We start from the raw sequence: 25,461 nt of genomic DNA on the forward strand, positions 1-25,461 counted from the left end.
TCAATAATAAAAGACAAATAACAGTTAAAAATGAGCAAAGGATCTGAAAAAAGTTTCTCCAAAGAAAATACACAAATGGCTAATAAGCACATGAAAATATGCTCAATATCATTAATTATAAGGGAAATGCAAATCAAAGCACAATGAGATGTCACGATACACTCACTAAGATGGATATAATTTAAAAAGGCATGTAATAACAAGTGTTAGCAAGAATGTAGAGAAATTAGAACCCTCACGCAGTACTGGGGGGAATGTAAAATGGTGTAGTCCCTTTGGAAAATAGTCTGGCAGCTCCTCGAATGTTTAAACATAAAGTTAACATATGATCTAGCAATTACACCACTACAAATATATGTAAAATAAATAAAAATATATGTCCACACAAAATTTGTCCACAAATGTTCATAGCAGCATTATACATAATGGTCAAAAATTGAAAAACTTCAAATACCAATTAACCGATGAATGGATAAACAAAATATCATATATCCACACAATGGCATATTATTCAGCAGTAAAAAAGAATGAAGTAATGACACATGTTACAATATGGATGAAGCTTGAAACCATTATGCTTAAGGAAAAAAGGGAGACACAAAAGATCACATATCATATGATTCCATTTATATGAAATATCCAGGACAGGGAAATGTATAGAGAAAAAAAAAGTAGATCAGTGGTTGCCTAGGGTTGGTGCTGATTGGGAGGTGGGGGATGACAGGAAATGAGATCTTTTATTATTATTATTATTATCATTATTATACTTGAAGTTCTAGAATACATGTGCACAATATGCAGGTTTGATACATAGGTATACATGTGCCATGTTGGTTTGCTGCACCCATCAACTCATCATTCACAGTAGGTATTTCTCCTAATGCTATTCCTCCCCGAGCTCCCCACCCCCCAAAAGGCCCTGGTGTGTGATGTTCCCTGCCCTGTGTCCAAGTGATCTCATTGTTCAGTTACCACCTATAAGTGAGAACATGCAGTGTTTGGTTTTCTGTCCTTGTGATACTTTGCTGACAATGATGGTTTCCAGCTTCACCCATGTCCCTACAAAGGACATGAACTCATCCTTTTTTATGACTGCATAGTATTCCATGGTATATAATCCAGTCTATCATTGATGGACATTTGGATTGGCTCCAAGTCTTTGCTATTGTGAATAGTGCTGCAATAAACATATGTGTGCATGTGTCTTCATAGTAGCATGATTTATAATCCTTTGGGTATATACCCAGTGATGGGATGGCTGGGTCAAATGGTAATTCTAGTTTTAGATCCTTGAGGAATCGCCACATTGTCTTCCACAATGGTTGAACCAATTTACACTCCCACCAACAGTGTAAAAGTGTTCCTATTTCTCCACATCCTCTCCAGCATCTGTTGTTTCCTGACTTTTTAATGATTGCCATTCTAACTGGCATGAGACAGTATCTCATGGTGGTTTTGATTTGCATTTCCCTGATGACCAATGATGATGAGCTTTTTTCATGTCTCTGTTGGCTGCATAGATGTCTTCTTTTGAGAAGTGTCTATTCATATCTTTTGCCCACTTTTTGATGGGGTTGTTTGTTTTTTTCTTGCAAATTTCTTTGAGTTCTTTGTAGATTCTGGAAATTAGCCCTTTGTCAGATGAGTAAATTGCAAAAATTTTCTCCCATTCTGTAGGTTGCCTGTTCACTCTAGTGGTAGTTTCTTTGCTGTGCAGAAGCTCTTTAGTTTAATTAAATCCCTTTTGTCTATTTTGGCTTTTACTGTCATTGCTTTTGGTGTTTAGACATGAAGTCCTTGCCCATGCCTATGTCCTGAAGGGTATTGCCTAGGTTTCCTTCAAGGGTTTTTACGGTTTTAGGTCTAATATTTAAGTCTTTAACCCATCTTGAATTAATGTTTTTATAAGGTGTAAGGAAAGGATCCAGTTTCAGCTTTCTACATATGGCTAGCCAGCTTTCCCAGCACCATTTATTAAATAGGGAATCCTTTCCCCATTTCTTGTTTTTGTCAGGTTTGTCAAAGATCAGATGGTTGTAGATGTGTGGCGTTATTTCTGAGGGCTCTATTCTGTTCCTTTGGTCTATATCTCTGTTTTGGTATCAGTACCATGCTCTTTTGGGTACCGTAGCGCTGTAGTACACTTTGAAGTCAGGTAGTGTGATACCTTGCCTCTAGATTTGTTCTTTTTGCTTAGGATTGACATGGCAATGCAGGCTCTTTTTTGGTTCCATATGAACTTTAAAGTAGTTTTTTCCAATTCTGTGAAGAAAGTCATTGGTAGCTTGATGGGGATGGCATTGAATCTATAAATTACTTTGGGTAGTATGACCATTTTCACGATATTGATTCTTCCTATCCATGAGCATGGAATATTCTTCCATTTGTTTGTGTCCTCTTTTATTTCCTTGACCAGTGGTTTCTAGTTCTCCTTGAAGAGGTCCTTCACATTCCTTGTAAGTTGTATTCCCAGGCATTTTATTCTCTTTGTAGCAATTGTGAATGGGGGTTCACTCATGATTTGGCTCTCTGTTTGTCTGTTAATGGTGTACAGGAATGCTTGTGAGTTTTGCACATTGATTTTGTACCCTAAGATTTTGCTGAAGTTGTTGATCAGCTTAAGGAGATTTTGGGCTGAGACGATGGGGTTTTCTAAATATACAATCATGTCATCTGCAAACAGGGACAATTTGACTTCCTCATTTCCTAATTGAATACCGTTTATTTCTTTCTCTTGCCTGATTGTCCTGACCAGAACTTCCAACACTATGTTGAATAGGAGTGGTGAGAGAGGGTATACTTGTCTTGTGCCGGTTTTCAAAGGGAATGCTTCCAGTTTTTACCCATTCAGTATGATATTGGCTGCGGGTTTGTCATAAATAGCTCTTATTATTTTGAGATACCTTCCATCAATACCTAGTTTATTGAGAGTTTTTAGCATGAAGTGCTGTTGAATTTTGTCAAAGGCCTTTTCTGCATCTATTGAGATAATCATGTGCTTTTTGTTGTTGGTTCAGTTTATGTGATTAATTACATTTATTCATTTGCATATGTTGAACCAGCCTTGCATCCCAGGGATGAAGTCGACTTGATCATGACGGATAAGCTTTTTGATGTGCTGCTGGATTCGGTTTGCCAGTATTTTATTGAGGATTTTTGCATAGATGTTCATCAGGGATATTGGTCTAAAATTTTCTTTTTTTGTTGTGTCTCTGCCAGGCTTTGGTATCAGGATGATGTTGGCCTCATAAAATGAGTTAGGGAGGATTTCCTCTTTTTCTATTTATTAGAATAGTTTCAGAAGGAATGGTACCAGCTCCTCTTTGTACCTCTGGTAAAATTCGGCTGTGAATCCGCCTGGTCCTGGCCTTTTTTTGGTTGGTAGGCTATTAATTATTGTCTCAATTTCAGAGCCTGTTATTGGTCTATTCAGAGATTCAACTTCTTCCTGGTTTGGTCTCGGGAGGGTGTATGTGTCAAGGAATTTATCTATTTCTTCTAGATTTTCTAGTTTATTTGCATAGAGATGTTTATAGTATTCTCTGATAGTAGTTTGTATTTCTGTGGGATCGGTGGTGATATCCCCTTTATCATTATATTTTATTGTGTCCATTTGATTCTTCTCTCTTTTCTTCTTTATTAGTCTTGCTAGTGGTCTATCAATTTTGTTGATCTTTTCAAAAAACCAGCTCCTGGATTCATTAATTTTTTTGAAGGGTTTTTTGTGTCTCTATCTCCTTCAGTTCTGCTCTGATCTTAGTTATTTCTTGCCTTCTGCTAGCATTTGAATTTGTTTGCTGTTGCTTCTCTAGTTCTTTTAATTGTGATGTTAGGGTGTCGATTTTATCTTTCCTGCTTTCTCTTGTGGGCATTTAGTGCTATAAATTTCCCTCTACACACTGCTTTAAATCTGTCCCAGAGATTCTGGTATGTTGTGTCTTTGTTCTCATTGGTTTCAAAGAACATCTTTATTTCTGCCTTCACTTCGTTATTTACCCAGTAGTCACTCAGGAGCAAGTTGTTCAGTTTCTATGTAGTTGTGTGGTTTTGAGTGAGTTTCTTAATTCTGAGTTCTAATTTGATTGCACTGTGGTCTGAGAGACAGTTTGTTGTGATTTCTGTTCTTTTACATTTGCTGAGGAGTGCTTTACTTCCAATTATGTGGTCAATTTTAGAGTAAGTGTGATGTGGTGCTGAGAAGAATGTATATTCTGTTGATTTAGGGTGGAGAGTTCTGTAGATGTCTATCAGGTTTGCTTGTTGCAGAGCTGAGTTCAGGTCCTGGATATCCTTGTTAACCTTCTGTCTTGTTGGTCTGTCTAATATTGACAGTGGGGGTGTTAAAGTCTCGCATTATTATTGTGTGGGAGCTAAGTCTCTTTGCAGGTCTCTAAGGACTTGCTTTATGAATCTGGGTGCTCTTGTATTGGGTGCACATATATTTAGGATAGTTAGCTCTTCTTGTTGAATTGATCCCTTTACCATTATGTAATGGCCTTCTTTGTCTCTTTTGATCTTTGTTGTTTTATAGTCTGTTTTATCAGAGACTAGGGTTGCAACCTCTGCTTTTTTTTGTTTTCCATTTGCTTGGTAGATCTTTCTCCATCCCTTTATTTTGAGCCTATGTGCGTCTCTGCACGTGAGATGGGTCTCCCGAATACAGCACACTGATGGGTCTTGACTCTTTAACCAATTTGCCAGTCTGTGTCTTTTAATTGGGGCATTTAGCTTATTTACATTTAAGGTTAATATTGTTAAGTGTGAATTTGATCCTGTCATTATGATGTTTGCTGGTTATTTTGCCCGTTAATTGATGCAGTTTCTTCACAGCATCGATGATCTTTACAATTTGGCATGTTTTTGCAGTGGCTGGTACTGGTTGTTTGTTTTCCTGTATAGTGCTTCCTTCAGGAGCTCTTGTAAGGCAGGCCTGGTGGTGACAAAATCTCTCAGCATTTGCTTGTCTGTAAAGGATTTCATTTCTCCTTCACTTATGAAGCTTAGTTTGGCTGGATATGAAATTCTGGGTTGAAAATTCTTTTCTTTAGGAATGTTGAATGTTGGCCCCCACTCTCTTCTGGCTTGTAGAGTTTCTTCCGAGAGATCCGCTGTTAGTCTGAAGGGCTTCCCTTTGTGGGTAACTCGACCTTTCTCTCTGGCTGCCCTTAACACTTTTTCCTTCATTTCAACCTTGGTTAATCTGAAAATTATGTGTCTTGGGGTTGCTCTTCTCCTGGAGTATCTTTGTGTTGTTCTCTATATTTCCTGAATTTGAATGTTGGCCTGCCTTACTGGGTTGAGGAAGTTCTCCCTGATAATATCCTGAAGAGTGTTTTCCAACTTGATTCCAGTCTCCCCATCACTTTCAGGTACACCAATCAAACGTAGATTTGGTCTTTTCACACAGTCCCATGTTTCTTGAAGGCTTTGTTCATTTCTTTTTACTCTTTTTTCTCTAACCTTGTCTTCTTGCTTTATTTCATTAATTTCTTCTTCAATCACTGATACCCTTTCTTCCACTTGATCCAATTGGCTATTGAAGCTTGTGCATACATCATTAAGTTCTCATGCCATGGTTTTCAGCTCCATCAGGTCATTTAAGGTCTTCTCTACACTGTTTATTCTAGTTAGCCATTTGTCTAATCTTTTTTCAAGGTTTTTAGCTTCCTTGCGATGGACTCAAACATCCTGCTTTAGCTCAGAGAAGTTTGTTATTACTGACCTTCTGAAGCCTACCTTTGTCAGCTCATCAAATCATTCTCCATCCAGCTTTGTTGTGTTGTTGGCGAGGAGCTGTGATCCTTTGGAGGAGAAGAGGTGCTCTGATTTTTAGAATTTTCAACTTTCCTGCTCTGGTTTCTCCCCATTTTTGTGGTTTTATCTACATTTGGTCTTTGATGTTGGTGACCTACAGATGGGATTTTTGTGTAGATGACCTTTTTGTTAATGTTGTTGCTATTCCTTTCTCTTTGTTAGTTTTGCTTCTAACAGTCAGGTCCCTCAGCTGCAGGTCTGTTGGAGTTTGCTGGAGTTCCACTCCAGACCCTGTTTGCCTGGGTATCACCAGCAGAGGCTGCAAAACAGCAAATATTTCAGAACAGCAAATATTGCCGCCTGATCCTTCCTTTGGAAGCTTCATCCCAGAGGGATAGACGCCTACATGAGGTGTCTGTCAGCCCCTACTGGGAGGTGTCTCCCAGTTGGGCTACAGAGGGGTCAGGGACCCACTTGAGGATGCAGTCTGTCCATTCTCAGAGCTCAAACACTGTGCTGGGAGAACCACTGCTCTCCTCAGAGCTGTCAGACAGGGATGTTTAAGTCTGCAGAAGTTGTCTGCTGCCTTTTTTCAGCTAAGCCCTGCCCACAGAGGTGGAGTCTAGAGGTAGTAGGCCTTGTTGAGCTGCAGTGGGCTCCTCCCAGTCTGAGCTGCCCCTGCCACTTTGTTTACCTACTCAAGCCTCAGCAATGGCGGATGCCCCTCCCCTAGCCAGGTTGCTGTTTCGCAGATCGAACTCAGACTGCTGGGCTAGCAGTGAGCAAGGCTCCGTCGGTGTGGGACCCACCAAGCCAGGCACAGGAGAGAATCACCTTCTCTGCCAGTTGCTAGGACCTTGGGAAAAGCACAGTATTTGGGCAGGGAGTGTCCCGTTTTTCCAGGTAGTCTGTCACAGCTTCCCTTGGCTAGGAAAGGGAAATCCCCCGACCCCTTGTGCTTCCTGGGTGAGGTGACACCCCGCCCTGCTTCAGCTCGCCCTCCGTGGGCTGCACCCACTGTCCAACCAGTCCCAATGAGATGAAACAGCTACCTCAGTTGGAAATGTAGAAATCACCTGTCTTCTGAGTCGATCACACTGGGAGCTGCAGACCCAAGCTGCTCCTATTTGGCCATCTTGGAACGCCCCCTCAGAGATCTTATCTAAGACCACCAAGGTGGTGCCTCTATGAGTCTTCATCCCTTCAAATTCCTTAGAATGGTGTGTTAGTTCATTTTCACACTGCTATAAAAGAGCTACCTGAGACTGGGCAATTTATGAAGAAAAGAGGATTAATCGACTCACAGTTCTTCAGGCTTAACTGGAAACGTGACTTGGAGGCCTCAGGAAACTTACACTCATAGCGGAGGAGAAGCAAGCACATGGTGGAGCAGGAGAGACAGACAGCGAAGGAGGGAGTGCCACACATTTTTAAACCATCGGATCTCATGAGAACTCACTATCACAAGAACAGCAGAGGCAAAACCCACCCCCATGATCCAATCATCTCCCACAAGGTCCCTCCTTTAACATGTAGCTATTACAATTCAACATGACATGTGGATGGGGCCACAGAGCCAAACCATAATAAATGCCTTCCCCAGAAGGACAAGCACAAACAAGCCCAGTCTGCATAGACTACAATGAATACCTAACTTTGCAATGCCCAGACACAGATGAACATCTACAAGCATCAACACCATCCAGAAAAACAAGATCTAAACAAATGAACTAAATAAGGCAGCAGGGACCAATTCATGAGAAACAAGAGATATGTGGCATTTCAGACAAAGAATTAAACATTAGCTGTTTTGAGAAAAAGAAATTCAAAATAATATAGAGAAGGAATTCAGAATTCTAGCAGATAAATTTCACAAAAAGATTGAAATAATTAAAAAAGAATGAAGCAGAAATTCTAGAGTTGAAAAATGCAAATGACATCATGAAGAATGCATCAGTCTCTTAATAGTAGAATTTATCAAGTAGAAGAAATAATTAGTGAACCTGAAGACAGGATGTTTGAAAATACATAATCAGAGGAGACAAAAGAAAAAATAATAAAAAACAGTGAAGGATGCCTACAGGATCTAGAAAATAACCTCAAAAGAGCAAATCTAAGAGTTATTGGCCTTAGGCCAGGAGCAGTGTCTCACGCCTGTAATCCCAGCACTTTGGGAGGCCAAGGTGGGCAGATCACAGGGTCAGAAGTTCAAGACCAGCCTGGCCAAGATGGTGAAACCCCATCTCTACTAAAAATACAAAAATTAGCTGGGTGTGGTGGCATGTGCCTGTAATCCTAGCTACTCAGGAGGCTGAAGCAGAAGAAGCATTTGAACCCAGGAGGCAGAGGTTGCAGTGGGCTGAGATCATGCCGTTACACTCTAGCCTGGGCAACAAGAGGAAACTCTGTCTCAAAAAAAGAAAAAGAGTTATTGGCCTTAAAGAGGATGTAGAAAGAGAGACAGGGGTAGAAAGTTTATTCAAAGGGGTAATATCAGATAATTTCTCAAAGGTAGAGAAGAATGTCGACATCCAAGTGCAAGAAGGCTATAGAACACCAAGTAGGTTTAACCTAAAGAAGACTACCTCAAGGCATTTAATAATCAAACTCTCAGAGGTCAAAGATAAAGAAGGGATCCTATACACAGCAAGAGAAAAGAAACAAATAACGTACAATGGAGCTCCAATACATTTGGAAGCAGACTTTTCGATGGAAACCTTATAGACCAGGAGACAGTGGCATGACATATTTAAAGTGGTAAAGGAAATGAAGTTTAACCCTAGAATAAAAGCACATAAGGCAAAACTGTCCTTTAAGCATGAAGAAGAAATAAAGACCTTCCCAGACAAACAAAAGCTGAGAGACTTCATAAACACCAGACCTCTACTACAGGACATACTAAAGAGAGTTCTTCAATCTGAAAGAAAATGATGGTAATGAGCAAGAAGAAAACATCAGTAGGTACAAAACTCACTGGTATTAGTAAGCTCACAGAAAAACACAGAATACTATAGCACCGTAATTGTGGTATGTAAACTACAGTTGACATAAGTAGAAAGACTAAATGATGAATGAAAGAAAATAATAACTGCAACAACTTTTCAAGACAGGGACAGTAGAATAAGACATAACAAGAAACAATAAAAACTTAAAAAGCAGAGGGATGAAGTTAAAGTGTTGAATTATTATTAGTTTTCTTTTTGCATGCTTGCTTGTTTCTTTATGCAATCAGTATTAAGTTCTCATCAGTTCAAAATAATGGGTTATAAGATAGTATTTTTGAGCCTCATGGTAACCTCAAATCAAAAAACATGTAACACATACACAAAAATAAAAAGCAAGAAATTAAAACATATACCAGAGAAAATCACCTTCACTAAGAGGAAGACAGGAAGGAAAGAAAGAAGGAAGAGAAGACCACAAAACAACCAGAAAACAAATAACAAAATTGCAGAAGTAAGTTCCTATTTATCAATAATAACAATGAATGTAAATTGGCTAAACTCTTCAATCAAAAGACATAGAGTAGCTGAATGAATGAAAAAACAAGACCCAATCATCTGTTGCCTACAAGAAACATACTTCACTCATAAATATATACACAGACTGAAAATAAAAAGATCTAAAAAGATATTCCACGCCAATTGAAGCCCAAAAATAACAAAAGTAGCTACACTTGTATTGGACAAAAGAGGTTTCAGGGAAAACTCTATAAAAAGAGACAAGGAAGGTCATTATGTAATGATAAAGGGATCAATTCAGCAAAAGCATATAAGGATTGTAAATATATATGCACCCAACACTGGAGCACCCAGATATGTAAGGCAAATATTATTAGAGATAAAGAAATATATAGACCCCAATACAATTATAGCTGGTGACTTCAACATCCCAACTTCAGCATCGGACAGATCTCCCAGACCGAAAATCAACAAAGAAACATCAAAGTTAATCTGCACTATAGAACAAACGGACTTAATAGATATTTACAGAACATTTCATCCAATGGCTGTAGAATACAGTCTTTTCCTCGGCACATGGATCATTCTCAAGGATAGGTCACAAAACAAGTCTTAAAACAATCATAAACATTGAAAAAATATCAAGCATCTTTTCTGACCACAATGGAATAAAACTAGAAATCAACAAGAAGATGAATTTTTGAAATTATACCAACACATGGAAATTAAACAGCATACCCCTGAATGACCAGTGGGTCAATGAAAGAATAAAGAAGGAAATTGAAAAATTTCTTGAAAAAATGATAATGGAAGCCAAATATACCAAAACATATGGGATATAGCAAAATCAGTACCAAGAGGGAAGTTTATAGCTATAAGTGCCTATATGAAAAAAGAAGAAAAACTTCGAATAAGTAACCTAATGATGCATCTTAAAGAACTAGAAAGGCCGGGCACGGTGGCTCACGCTTGTAATCCCAGCACTTTGGGAGGCCGAGGTGGGCGGATCACGAGGTCAGGAGATCAAGACCACGGTGAAACCCCGTCTCTACTAAAAAATACAAAAAATTAGCCGGGCGTGGTGATGGGCGCCTGTAGTCCCAGCTACTCGGAGAGGCTGAGGCAGGAAAATGGCGTGAACCCGGGAGGCGGAGCTTGCAGTGAGCCGAGATTGCACCACTGCACTCCAGCCTGGGTGACAGAGCAAGACTCCGTATCAAAAAAAAAAAAAAAAAAAAAAAAGAACTAGAAAAGCAAGAGCAAACTGAACCCAAAATTATAATAACAGAAATAATTAAAAGCAGAGCATAAATAAATGAATGTGAAAAATGAAGAAAACAATACAAAAGACCAATGAAACAAAAGCTCAGTTTTTTGAAAAGATAAACAAAATTGGCAAACCTTTAGCCAGACTGGCTAAGAAAAAAATGGAGAAGACCCAAATAAATAAAATCAGAAATGAAAAGGGAGAGATTACAACTGATACCACAGAAATTCAAAAAATCATTAATGGCTACTATGAACAACTATTTGCCAATACATTGAAAAATCTAGAAGAAATGAATAAATTGCTAGACATATCCAACCTACAAAGATTAAACAAGGAAGAAATCCAAAGCCTGAGCAGATCAACAACATGTAAGGAGCAAAAAGCTGTCAGGAAAAGTGTCTCAGCAAAGAAAAATCCAGGACACAATGTTTCACTTCTGAATTCAATCAAACATTTAAAGAAGAATTAATATCTCTTCTACTCAAACTGTTCTGAAAAGTAGTGAAGAAGGGAATACATCCAAACTCATTCTACAAGGCCAGTATTACCCTGATACCAAAACTAGACAAAGATACACCAAAAAAAAAAAAAAACCTACAGACCAATATCTCTGATGAGTATTAATGCAGAAATCCTCAACCAAATACTAGCAATCAGAACTCAACAATACATTAAAAAGATCACTCATCATGAACAAGTGGGATTTATCCCAGGGATGCAAGGATGATTCAACATATACAAATCAATCAACGTGATACATCACATCAACAGAATGAAGGACAAAAACATATGATCCTTTTGATTGATGTTGAAAGTGCATTTCATGAAGTCCATATTTCTTCATGGTAAAAATCCTCAAAAGCTGGATACAGAAGGAACATACTTCAGCATAATAAAAGCCATATATGACAGACCCACATCTAGTATGCTGAATGGGGAAAAATTGAAAGCCTTTCCTCTAAAATCTGAAACATGACAAGGATGCCCAAAGTCACCACTGTTATTCAACATAATAATGAAAGTCTTACCTAGGGCAGTCAGACAAGAGAAAGAAATAAAGGGCATTAAAATTGCAAGGGAAGAAGTCAAATTATACTTGTTTGCAGATAATATGATCTTATATTTGGAAAAAACTAAAAACTCCACCAAATAGACTGATAAATTTATGAAAGTTGCACAATACAAAATCAATATACAAAAATCAGTAGCCTTTCTATATGCCAACAGTGAACAATATGAAGAAGTCAATAAATTAGTCCCATTTACAATACTCAGAAATAAAATTAAATACCTAAGAATTAACCAAATAAGTGAAACATAACTATTATGAAAAGTATAACACAGTGATGAAAGCAATTGAAGACAACACAAAATAATAGAAAGTTATTCCATGTTCATGGATTGGAAGAATAATATCATTAAAATGTCCATACTACCCAAGGCAGCCTACAGATTCAATGCAATCCCTATTAAAACACCAATGACATTCTTCACAAAAATAGAAAAAAAATCCTAAAATGTTTATGGAACCACAAAAGGCCCAGAAGAGCCAAAGCTGTCCTGAGCAAAGGAAGAAAACTACAGGAATCACATTACCTGACTTCAGATTATATTACAGAGCTATAGGAATCAAAACAGCATGGTACTGGCATAAACACAGACACATAGACCAATGTAACAGAACAGGGAACACAGAAGAAAATCCACAACACCTACAGTGAGGTCATTTTTGACAAAGGTGCCAAGAACATACACTGGGGAAAAGACAGTCTGTTCAATAAATGGTGCTGGGAAACCTGGATATCCATAAACTGAAGAATGAAACTAGACCCCCTATCTCTCACCACATACAAAAGTAAAATAAAAATGAATTAAGGACTTAAACTTAAGACTTCAAACTTGAAACTACAAACAAGAAAACATTGGGGGAAATCTCCAGGATGTTGGTCTGGGCAAAAATGTCTTGAGTAACACCCCACAAGCACAGACAACCAAAGCAAAAATGGACAAATGGGATCATATCAAGTGAAAAACCTTCTGCACAGCAAAAGAAACAACCAACAAAGGGAAGAGACCCAGAGTAGGACAAAATTTTTGCAAAGTACCCATCTGGCAAAGGATGAATTAACCATAACATATAAGGAGCACAAAAATCTCTACAGGAAAAAATCCAATAATCCAGTTAAAAATGGGCAAAAGATCTGAATAGACATTTCTTAAAACATACAAATGACAAAGAGACATATGAAAAGGTCCTCAACATCATTGGTCATCAGAGAAATGCAAATCAAAACTACATTTGGATATCATCTCACCACAGCTAATGTGTTATTTTTCCAAAAGTGAGGCAATAACAAATGCTGGTGAAGATCTGGAGAAGAGGGAACACTTCTACATCTTTGGTGGTAATGTAAATTACTGCGACTGCCATAGAACACATTTTGAAGGATGCTCAAAATACTAAAAATAGAGCTACCATAGGATCCAACAATTCCACTGCTGAGTATATACAGCAAATAAAATTAGTATATCAAACAGATATCAGCACTCCCATGTTTATTGCAGCACTGGTCATAATAACCAAGATTTGGAAGCAACCTAAGTGTCCATCAACAGAAGAATGGATAAAGAAAATGTGGTACATAAACACCACAGATTACTATTCAGTCGTAAAAAGAATGAGATTCTTTCATTTGCAACAACGTGGATAAAAGTGGAGGTCATTATGTTAAGCAAAGTAAGCCAGGCACAAAAAGATGAACATCACATGTTCTCATTTATGTATATGGTCTAAAAATCAAAACAATTGAACTCATGGATATAGAGAATAGAAGGATGGTTGCCAGAGGCTAGGAAATACAGTGAGGGAGCAGTGAGGGAGGTGGGGATGGTTAATGGGTACAAAAAAAAATAGAAAGAATGAATAAGACCTAGTATTTGATAGCACAACAGGGGGATCATAGTTGATAATAATTTAATTGTACATTTTAAAATAACTAAAATAGTATTACTGGATTATTTGTAACACAAATAATAAATTCTTGAGGAGATGGATACCCAATTGTTCATGATGTAATTATTATACATTGCAGGCCTCTATCAAAATATCCCATATATATATATATACATATATACATATTTATACATACATATATACATATATATTATGTACCCACAAAAATTAAAAATAAAAATAAAAAATATTTATCTTACCTCCCTCCCTGTAAAACCATTTCCTTATACTCTGCCAGCACCTGGAAATGGTGGTGGATATGTACCTGGTGAAATAACCTAAGAATTTGTTGCTGAAAGATATGAATCCTTGGAAGTGATACCATTATGGAATTGCATCAGTTTTTCATGGAATATTGCAGCTGGACATGGGAGTGCTAGGTGGTGCCGCACTGAATCCCCTCAGGTCCAGAACTAGTTCTCTTCCCCATATTGGGAAGCAACAAGCCAAATTCCCCATGGTCATCTGGATCCCTCACCCATTCAGGACAGTGACCCCTTCTCAACTCCCACTCTTGTTACCCAAAGACCTGAAAATGGGCAGGGGACAAGGAATCAATGTCAGTTTCCAAGATAATGGAACCGTGAATATGTTCCATGGGAGAGGCATCTTGCCTCAAATATTTTAACCTCCAAACCATCCAATTCCTATTTTGGGAAGAAGGAAAAGAGAAAATCTGTGATTCATTTTTTGGGTATGAGAGTGGGAGGGGTCACTCTCTATCCCATTCTGGCTTTGCAGAATGGCACCATAGGTTGCTTGTGAGTACAGAACTTGAGTTATATCCTACAGAACAGCCCTTCAACCTTGCAGGCTTCTGTTTCCTCTATAATGCTACAACTGAGTTTTCACCAGGCCGCTCTAGCACTGTATGAGGCCAGGTGTTTCTGGGTGATGGTAAGACTGGTAGATTTCACAGACCTGAGCTCATGTACCATCTTCAGTTGCCATAAAAAGAGTTACTGGACAAAAGTAATGTTTTGAAGAAACAACGGTATTAGGGAGCTTGTTTGTAAGTCCAAGAATTGTGGCTCTCATAGCATGACTAATATGGATGAAGGCAAATCTATGTCGTGAATATATGTGTACTCTTTTGTGGGAAATTTAAAAAGCCATTCATGATGAATGCACGCTAGACACATAATGGGTGTTTGATAAATATTAAGGTATTAAAATAGTGCCTCTCATTTGCAGATTTCTAGAAATGAATGAAAGTAAGCCAATGCCCTCTCTTCCTAGTCTCCTGAACCAGAAGTGACTTCTATTAATGTCTTGCAAAGCCAGTGACTCTGCAAAGATGAATGCTGGATATAATGATCTCAGCATTCTTGCACGAAAGACAAAATGGGAGTCACAGCATGTTCTGGTCACCTCCTATTCACCCCATTGTTGAAGGAAGGATTCCATACTCTAAATAACTCCAGATGGCTGAACACATATTACCCATCACTGAAGAGATCAGATTGGCAGCAGTTTGTTGGTCTCATATACTCACCACCCTGGGAGGAGGACATAGCACAACACACAAGACCACAACTGGGTTGCACTTAGGAGCAAAGTGAACCAGCAAGTCCTATGGAAGGTACACTTTTTACTCCCATGGTGATGGCATCCCTACCTTCTTGTTCCTATGGAAAGACGTGATTTTTTGTTGTTGTTGTTTTGTTTTTAATCGCTTCAGTCTGGCAGAGAACTGAATCTCATTTGGTTGAGGACCAGAGGAAGTGCAGCTGATCTGGCTGACATGGGAACAAGCTGAATGAGGAGACTTTCCCAACGTGTAAGGAGCATATCTGATGAGAGCAGGGGAAATCCTGGCTAAGCCTTTGAGGCCCTGTGGAGCTCAATGATGCCAAGGCAACACACGGAATTTCAAGCCTTGCGATACACAGCAGTAGACGAAATCACCGAGGAGAGTGAGTGAACTGAGAAGAGGAATGAGCCAGCAAAGTAAGGTGAAGAAGACTGAGACTCTGAGGGTGCACTCAGCAATTGACAGCAGTAAGGCAGGGCCAGGCAAGGTGGCTCACGCCTATAATCCCAGTGTTTTGGGTGACAGCAGTAAGGCAGTCAGAAAGAAGGAGAGTTGGGCATAGACTCTCAGACACGGTGGAAAATAGCCTGATATCTTAATTCATTTTTCACTGACAAATAACAGTTGTCTATATCATATACAACATTATGTTTTGAAATGTGTATACATTGTGAAATGGCTAAATCAAGCTAATTAACATACTCATTACCTCACATACTTATCATTTTTGTGTGTGTGATGAAAACACTTGAAGTCTATCCTAGCAATTTTCAAGAATACAATGTAGTTACCAGCTGTAGTTACCATGTTAAATAATAGAGATCTTGAACTTATTCCTCCTGTCTGCATTTCTTGTTGTTGTTTTGTTTTTAATCGCTTCAGTCTGGCAGAGAACTGAATCTCATTTGATTGAGGACCAGAGGAAGTACAGCTGATCTGGCTGACATGGGAACAAGCTGAATGGCTGCATTGCTTATTACCACCACATCCAGAATGTTGTATAAAACTAAATTTGTACTTATTGCACCTGCGTATCTCTTAAGAATTTCTCCTTTGCCCTCTTTCTCTACTTACCAGCATGGAACTAGCTACATTCTGACCTGCTAACTGCAGAGTGAGTGATTACTGTGTGTCTAAAGGGGCATTACTTCCTGCATAGGTATTTCCCCTCTTCTCTGCTCATATCTAGCATGTCGGTTTCTGGTGGTCTCTGGGGTGTGAGATTTTCCAGATCTCCTTTTTATCTCAGGGTCTCCCCCTCCTGCTCATATCCAGCTATCTGCCTACTCTAACAGAATCAGTAGAGGAGATTCAAGGACAAGAATATTTAGCTATCATAATTTCAACTGTATGCAACCATGTTTTTAGTGGGGGAAAACACTGTGTGTTGAAGTCATTTGAGTTTTATTGGTTGTGTTCTTATTACCTTCAAATATACAAAGCAGAGACTGAACAATAACCCAGAACAGCATTTTAGGCTTATCTCAGTTGTGGGATGAAAATGCCTCAAGTGTAAATTAGATTTCTTTAAAAATTCAAAGTGCAGAACACAATAAATTTGGGGAAAGAACTGCAGGTAAAGGTAGTAAAAGCACTAGAGTAGTGAGGCAGGAGAATAGAGTCTGGAGGAAGAGAACATAAGGGCAATTCACGCTGACTTCCTAGAACTACATTAAATGGAAACACTTCAGCTATGACAGGAAATATCCTCTCCATTTACATAGGGCATACACCTAGTAAATGACTTTGTAACTTTACTTTATTCTCTTCATTTATGTAGGGTGTATACCAAGTAACCAATGGAAACCTCTAGAAGGTATTTAAACCCCAGAAAATGTTGTAATCTGGCTCTTGAGCCCCTATCCTCAGGCCCACTCCCACCCTGTGGAGTATACTTTCATCTTCAATACATCTCTGCTTTTGATGCTTCATTCTTTCCTTGCTTTGTTTGTGTGTTCTGTCCAATTCTTCGTTCAAGATGCCAAGAATCTGGACACTCTCCATTATGACATATTTTCGTGAGCCAGCCAGGAGGTAAGCCCAAAGTTTGGGATTTATTTTTCACCTTTTCCTTTCTGCTCCATACAGGGGAATATCTCCCTCTCTCTCTCTTTTCCTTTCCAACTGAGGACCCTTGATGGGCAGCACCTAAACATGGAGGCAACTGCCGGTTTCTGGCTGGGGCCACTCTGAAGGACTCTTTTCTATCATTTTTGGTTGTGGTCTCTGATTCCCTAACTGTGGAACAGCTCAGGGCAAACTCGCAGCTCAGGGTGAACTCACACATGTTTCAGGTAACCTAAACCTTCTTTTCTTATGCTAAATTCTTCCCTAATCCTACAACTTTTCATGCTAAAAACTCTCAATAAATTAGGTATTGATGGAACGTATCTCAAAATAATAAGAGCTATTTATGACAAACCCACAGACAATATCATACTGAATGGGCAAAAACTGGAAGCATTCCCTTTGAAAACTGGCACAAGACAGGGATGCCGTCTCTCACCACTCCTACTCAACATAGTGTTGGAAGTTCTGGCCAGGGCAATTAGGCAGCAGAAGGAAATAAAGGGTATTCAATTAGGAAAAGAGGAAGTCAAATTGTCCCTGTTTGCAGATGACATGATTGTATATCTAGAAAACCCCATCATCTGAGCCCAAAATCTCCTTAAGGTGATAAGCAACTTCAGCAAAGTCTCAGGATACAAAATTAATGTGCAAAAATCATAACCATTCCTATACACCAATAACAGACAAACAGAGAGCCAAATCATGAGTGAACTCCCATTTACAATTGCTACAAAGAGAATAAAATACCTAGGAATCCAACTTACAAGGGATGTGAAGGACCTCTTCAAGGAGAACTACAAAACACTGCTCAAGGAAATGAGGACACAAACAAATGGAAGAACATTGCATGCTCATGGGTAGGAAGAATCAATATCGTGAAAATGGCCATACTGCCCATGGTAATTTATAGATTCAATGCCATCCCCATCAAGCTACCAACGACTTTCTTCACAGAATTGCAAAAAACTACTTTAAAGTTCATATGGAACCAAAAAAGAGCCCGCATGGCCAAGTGAATCCTAAGCCAAAAGAACAAAGCTGGAGGCATCACGCTACCTGACTTCAAACTATATTACAAGGCTACAGTAACCAAAACAGCATGGTACTGGTACCAAAACAGAGATATAGATCAATGGAACAGAACAGAGCCCTCAGAAATAATGCCGCATATCTACAACTATCTGATCTTTGACAAACCTGACAAAAACAAGCAATGGGGAAAGGAGTCCCTATTTAATAAATGGTGCTGGGAAAACTGGCTAGCCATATGGAGAAAGCTGAAACTGGATCCCTTCCTTACACCTTATACAAAAATTAATTCAAGATGGATTAAAGACTTACATGTTAGACCTAAAACCATAAAAACTCTAGAAGAAAACCTAGGCAATACCACTCAGGACATAGGCATGGGCAAGGACTTCATGTCTAAAACACCAAAAGCAATGGCAACAAAAGCCAAAACTGACAAATGGGATCTAATTAAACTAAAGAGCTTCTGCAAAGCAAAAGAAACTACCATCAGAGTGAACAGATGGGAGAACCTACAGAATGGGAGAAAATTTTCGCAACCTACTCATCTGACAAAGGGCTAATATCCAGAATCAACGATGAACTCAAACAAATTTACAAGAAAAAAAGAAACAACCCCATCAAAAAGTGGGCAAAGATATGAACAGACACTTCTCAAAAGAAGACATTTATGTAGCCAAAAAACACATGCAAAAATGCTCATCGGCCGGGCGCGGTGGCTCACGCTTGTAATCCCAGCACTTTGGGAGGCCGAGGCGGGCGGATCACGAGGTCAGGAGATCAAGACCATGGTGAAACCCCGTCTCTACTAAAAATACAAAAAATTAGCCGGGCGTGGTGGCGGGCGCCTGTAGTCCCAGCTACTCGGAGAGGCTGAGGCAGGAGAATGGCGTGAACCCGGGAAGCGGAGCTTGCAGTGAGCCGAGATTGCGCGACAGAGCAGGACTCCATCTCAAAAAAAAAAAAAAAAAAAAAAAAAAAAAAAAATGCTCATCATCCTGGCCATCCACAATGAGATACCATCTCACACCAGTTAGAATGGTGATCATTAAAAAGTCAGGAAACAACAGGTGCTGGAGAGGATGTGGAGAAATAGGAACACTTTTACACTGTTGGTGGGACTGTAAACTAGTTCAACCATTGTGGAAGTCAGTGTGGCGATTCCTCAGGGATCTAGAACTAGAAATACCATTTGACCCAGCCATCCCATTACTGGGTATATACCCAAAGGATTATAAATCATGCTGCTATAAAGACACATGCACACGTATGTTTATTGCGGCACTATTCACAATAGCAAAGACTTGGAACCAACCCAGATGTCCAACAACGACAGACTGGATTAAGAAAATGTGGCACATATACACCATGGAATACTATGCAGCCATAAAAAATGATGAGTTCATGTCCTTTGTAGGGACATGGATGCAACTGGAAACCATCATTCTCAGCAAACTATCGCAAGGACAAAAAACGAAACACCACATGTTCTCACTCATAGGTGGGAATTGAACAATGAGAACACATGGACACAGGAAGGGGAACATCACACTTCGGGGACTGTTGTGGGGTGGGGGAAGGGGGCAGGGATAGCATTAGGAGATATACCTAATGCTAAATGACAAGTTAATGGGTGCAGCACACCAACATGGCACATGGATACATATGTAACAAACCTGCACATTGTGCACAGGTACCCTAAAACTTAAAGTATAATAATAATTTAAAAAACCTCCCTTCTTTATAAAAGCTACATGAATAAATTTATTTGAATGGTGGTATGATAGCAGCTATCCAGGATGCTAGCAAACATGGATTCACACAAAGAGAATGGAGTCCTCTGCAGGAATTTGAATTTCTCCTTTTAGTTTCAAGGGCACAATCTCAGATCATTCTGGTGGGGGTGGGGCGGGTGGTGAGGCAGTCATAGTCTCCAAGCCTTTGGGAATATAATGAGATCCTTTCCTCCCAGGTCACTTCCTCCTTTTGGCTTAGCACTTTCATTCTTTTTAGTCGCCATTATATGCAGTCACCTCTTTCCTCTTTCATTTCTACTTTATTGGCTTGAGGATGCACCTAATAGCATATATACTGTCCACAAAAATTCCACCCCTAGCCATCACCTCCTCTCCATTTTCAGGAATCTCAAGTTGAGGGTTTGTAGTAGATTTTGGTTTTGTTACTCATGAGCAGTATACCTAGATGAATTGGGACGTCAGTGTATTGTTTCAGGCTGACTAGAGAGGAGCACCTCTAGAACGAAATGAATGTCATGCCAGAAGGCTACCATTCTGACCATCATTAGTGGGCCTAAAAACCAGCTAGAAATGATGGAAAATTCATTAATGAAGAATGCTTAAAAGCTGGGCAAGTAGACAAAGCTTATTTTCTTTTCTAAATACTAGGTGAAGGAAGAATGAAGAAAGTTCCAAATGTTTAGGAAACACCAAATGTGGCCAGTCATTGTGTCAGACATGCTCACATGTGTGCATTTAATCCTCACAGCAGCCGTAAGAAGTAGGAATTATAATCCTCATTTTATAAATTTGGAAACAGGCTTAGAACGGTCTCTTGGTGGAAAAAATATCTGAAGACATCCATTTCAAAAAAGCAAACATTGGCCATTTCTGAGTGATTTGGTAACAAAGTTTTGTTTATTGTCTAAATTTAACATAAAACATGTCATTTTCATTACAAAGTACAATTTTATGGAATACTAAATAAACATATATAAATAAGCCTTGGCCAACATTATAAACCAGGATCTGACGCAGATATAAATCCATGCCTTCCAACTTCCCTTGACATCACATTATCTTCTCTTAAGAGATAGTCACTTTGGCTAATAGGGAAAAGAAAACCAGCAACAACAGAAAACAACTTTCATCTGGCCTGGCTCTGAATGGCATCATCACTCTGAGCCATATGCTTTACTTTGCTCTGACACTTCAGGATGTTCCCTCCTGGTATCAGCTGTGCACCAAAGCTAAAAGTTCACAAGGCTCTCCTTGCCATTCTCAATAAATCAGTTTTGCAAAATCTCCAGGCCTTCTTGCAGAGTATTCAGGCATATAGGGTTGTAGTTGATCGGCCATAAAGATGGGGCTCCCTTTAGGTCCTGAAGCAGTATGGCACCAGTTTGAAAGCCTCCATCCAGTCCACATAATGAAAGTCAGAAAAAGACCATTCACCACTTATCTGTGCTTTCTACAAAAAAAAAACAGATACCTGGATGAGGGCCAACACTGCCTCCCTCATCATTTCATTATACGTCTATGCTGACAAAGTCAGCAAGAGGAGAGATATCAAGTGCTTGCAAGGTCCCTAGGTCTGTCCTTACATTCAGACATTCCCTTGCTACTTGTAATTCTTTGACAGAAGACATTGTGGTAGTGGATACTCAGGAGAGAAGCAACGAGAATGGGACAATTCTCCCAGGGCAAACATTGAATCCTCTCTTTCTGTTACAGAGTAAAGTTCCCTGAGTCCTGGCCTTGATTGTTCATGTAAATAGAATGATAACTATTGAAACTGTCCCTAATTTAGTAATTCTCTCTGAGCTCCCTTAAGAGGGCCCAAGTACTCTTATTTTCCATTTCTCTTGAAAAAGAATAAAGAATGAGACTAAGAGCCTTGACTATCATATGTTTGTTGAGCACTTGATACCTGAAAAATTTAGATGACTGGGGGTGGGGAAGCTTTGAATAACCAGATATATACATATAGATAGATAACTAAAGGAATCTCATCACTACACTTTCATTTTTTTATTTATAAAATACTCCTTATGTATCAACTCTTGTGCTAGGCACAGAAGATGCAATGCTGAATAAGACAGACAGCTTAGATTCCTTTTTGTGAAGTGTAACATGTACCCTTCCCAAATGTTTTATTAATGACAGATTCCTATCATTGGGTGACTCATAATTTTGTATTCTTTCACCACTTCTAAGGTCAAGCTGTACATGGTAACTTTCCTCAGTTTGGAGACACTAGACATGCTTCCCTTCTTCTGTGGAGTTTCTGGTGTCTAAGAAGGCTTGATCGCCTACTAAAGTTTCTCTTGCATAAGCTACACGTATAAGGCTGCTCGCCTGTGTGAGTTCTCTGGTGTTTAATAAGGTGGGAGTTCTGAATGAATCTTTTTCCACATTCATCACATTTAAAGGGCTTCTCTCCTGTGTGAATTCTTTGGTGTGTGTGTAGATTTGTGTTATGACTAAAGCTTTTCCCACACCATGAGCATCTATATGGTTTTATTCCTTGATGGGTCATGAAGTGCTTATTAAGATCTGAACTCCATCTAAACCTCCTGTCACATTGTTGACATGTATAGGGCTTCTCTCCAGTGTGAATTCTCTGGTGTTTAATAAGATCAGAGCTAACTCTGAAGCTTTTCCCACATTCCTGACACTTAAAAGGTTTCTCCCCTGTGAGGCCTTTCCCATGAAGATCCATAAGTTTTGGAAGCTCTTGTTTACAAGTTGCAAGTTTCTTTCTTTTCTTCCTTGGAAAAGCTCGATGCCATTTCTGTACACTGTGTGTATCACCAGGATTTTCCCTGCCCATTGTTTTCTGGGCAATTTTCATTCTGGTCTTTTTTGATACTTTGCATCCTGATGTTTGTATTTCTGATGTAGAAACAGATATAGGATGATCATTTCCAGTGTCATTTTTTAGCTTTAACCCTGTTAGGATAAACAGAATAATCAGCCATCTGTGTCCCAGTGCAAGAAAGCTACATAGATGGAGAGAAAAGTCAATGATGATTGCTTTAATACAGGAACAAGTGATTTCTGGTCCAGTCTGGACAAAATGGCATAGACCCATTTCTCCTTGATCCCCCCTGATAGGCACAACAACAAACCCATTAAGTAATATGAGATAACAAAAAGAAAATTCTAAAAATGGTAAGAAAAAGACAAACTGGTTTAGGACCCCAGAACAAAAAAAATAACATAGCAGGGTGGCTTATATCCCCACACCCAACAGAAGAACGCAACTATCAACAAAAGGCTGCCTGGGTAGGTTTATTGTTTCCTGAATGTAAAAAGAAGTGCAAATAAAGACTTGTTGATTGAACTCTGGATAAAATAGAGTATGTGACTAACGCCAATGTGCAGTTGGTCTTGGGCAAACATACATGATTCTACAACTTTAGCACTGGAGCTGCTGGAAAGGTAAAAGCTAAATGGAGTTTCTGCTCTTTTTTTACATTTTCCATGAACTAATGACAACTTCAGAAGACTAGTAGGATTGTGTACCTTGTAATTCAGATGGCTGCATTTTTGAGCATTAACTTGCAGTATATTTCACTATATTTGTTATTTTCTATTTATTACAACTGGACAGCTCCAAACTCTTATTACTATTTAGTATCTTGTAGCTAGGTAATAGTTCACTTTTTGCTTAATTTCTGCAAGCCAATAAAAGGAAATGTATTTAAGTATCGAGATGTTCAAAGGAAAGAGTAAAAAGTATTCATGGGGGAGAAAGCTCTGTTTAACACATGTCTTATTGTATTGCATTGTTAGCTGATTTCACTCACTTTATATTTGCAAAATAATTGACATTTCTAATAGTTATTGAAATTTCTTAATTTGCACACCCTGTACTCTACACACAAAAATGTATCAAATATAAGAATGAAGTTAAAATTGTGACTCTGATTCACTGTAGCAGCACTTTAAATTGCCCAGCTTTTTGAAGATATAATCTATGCTATTTGTACTTCCCTATGTCTGTGCCATAAATGCTTGAAAACGTTAAGGTTTTCTGTTTTTTTTAATATATATATCAAAATAATCAGTGTAAACCTTGGTTGGTCCCTGAGTTCACTGATATTTGAGGTAATGCGGACCTGCAGACATTCTGACTAGATTTACTACCATGTGCATTTGCTTACTTCTCTTTGATATAGCAAAATATTTAATTGAGAAATCACTTTATGTTACCATGGTGGATTTTCACCATGCTATAGCCATTTTCCTTTGGATTCCCGTCAGTGGTGCTGCTCAGTGGCTTGCATATAGACTTGCTATGAAGAAATGCAGAGGCAGCCCATGCTGCTCTGTTTCAAAGTTGAACTCTTTAAGCCCTTGGGAGGGGCTTCACCTGCTATTGCAAAGGCATTTTGCATTTGTTTGTGGCAAGAAATTCACCTTCTCAGGCCAGGCGTGGTGGCTGACGCCTGTAATCTCAGCACTTTGGGAGGCCAAGGCAGGCGATCACTTGAAGTCAGGAGTTTGAGACCAGCCTAGCCAACGTGGTGAAACCATGTCTCTAATAAAAATATAAAAATTAGCCAGACATGGTGGCACACACCTGTAGTCCCAGCTACTCGGGATGCTGAGGCAGGAAAATTGCTTGAGCCTGGGAGGTGAAGGTTGCAGTGAGCCAAGATTGCACCACTGCACTCCAGCCTGGGTGACAGAGTGAGACTCTGACATACACACACACACACAGACACACACACACACACACACACACACACACACACACACGCACACAAAGAAATTCACCTTCTCAAACCAGTAAAATACAGACTTAATTCATAAGGACTGGAGCTACACATTAATATGTATCACCTTAGAGCAAGAGCTATGTTCTAGGAACCAAATCACAATTTTCAGTCATGGAACAATATATCCCATGGCAGAAGACCTTTACATGTGATCTGCTCTATTTTCATGTGATAATTTAAACTTTGATTGCCTAGTAGTCCTTTAAGTTAACATTTCTGCTTACTGCTACTGGATTTTTGTTGCAAAAATGTATCAGTGACCCACATGAAACATACGAAGTGAATCATGATAAACAAAAGGGAAAAAATGATTAACAGAAAATTAAGTGACTGTGTTACACCGCTCATCCCAAACCAGAGAATAAGCCATTTCAAGCAACATCTTTGAAGAGTCGTGTGGTGTGAATTGGTTTGTATATGTTAGTATGTATTTATTCAAACATTCATATACACTCAAGATACGGTTGGCCTAATTATAAATGGGGGCATTGGTAAAATTTATGAAGTGTCCTCATACTGAATTGTAATTTTCTCTCACCTGTAAAGTAAAATTTAGATCAATCCCATGTCTTTGTTAAATATATTTTTTTACCAGTCCTAAATTTAGGGTTTATTTCCAACTAGATCAAAATAAATGCAAGTTGTGGAACTCATTTTGAATATGATGGATATGCTCTACATTTAAATTTCAAGAGACAATAATACTATTGGAATTATGTGAATTCTAACTCATTCTAACAAGGCAACCTGACCTGCATAGGATCACTTGAATGTTATCTTTCTTAGGATTACACTAATATTCGTCTC

At 38.9% G+C, this 25,461-nt stretch overlaps 1 protein-coding gene across 2 annotated transcripts in view; it reads right to left on the reverse strand.

The window, feature by feature from the left end:
* Positions 1–20,773: 20,773 nt before the first annotated feature.
* ZNF75D (zinc finger protein 75D) overlaps positions 20,774–25,461 on the reverse strand; it is a 52,493-nt gene continuing 47,805 nt past the window's right edge. For both annotated transcript variants that reach the window (XM_058441703.1, XM_032757674.2), the window contains one exon: positions 20,774–22,819. In XM_058441703.1, the coding sequence (XP_058297686.1) occupies positions 22,110–22,819 (710 nt within the window). In that variant the 3' untranslated portion in view covers positions 20,774–22,109. The remainder of the gene's footprint in view (positions 22,820–25,461) is intronic.

The sequence above is a fragment of the Hylobates moloch genome, unplaced genomic scaffold, assembly GCF_009828535.3.
Source record: "Hylobates moloch isolate HMO894 unplaced genomic scaffold, HMol_V3 SCAFFOLD_7, whole genome shotgun sequence".
NCBI lineage: Eukaryota > Metazoa > Chordata > Mammalia > Primates > Hylobatidae > Hylobates > Hylobates moloch.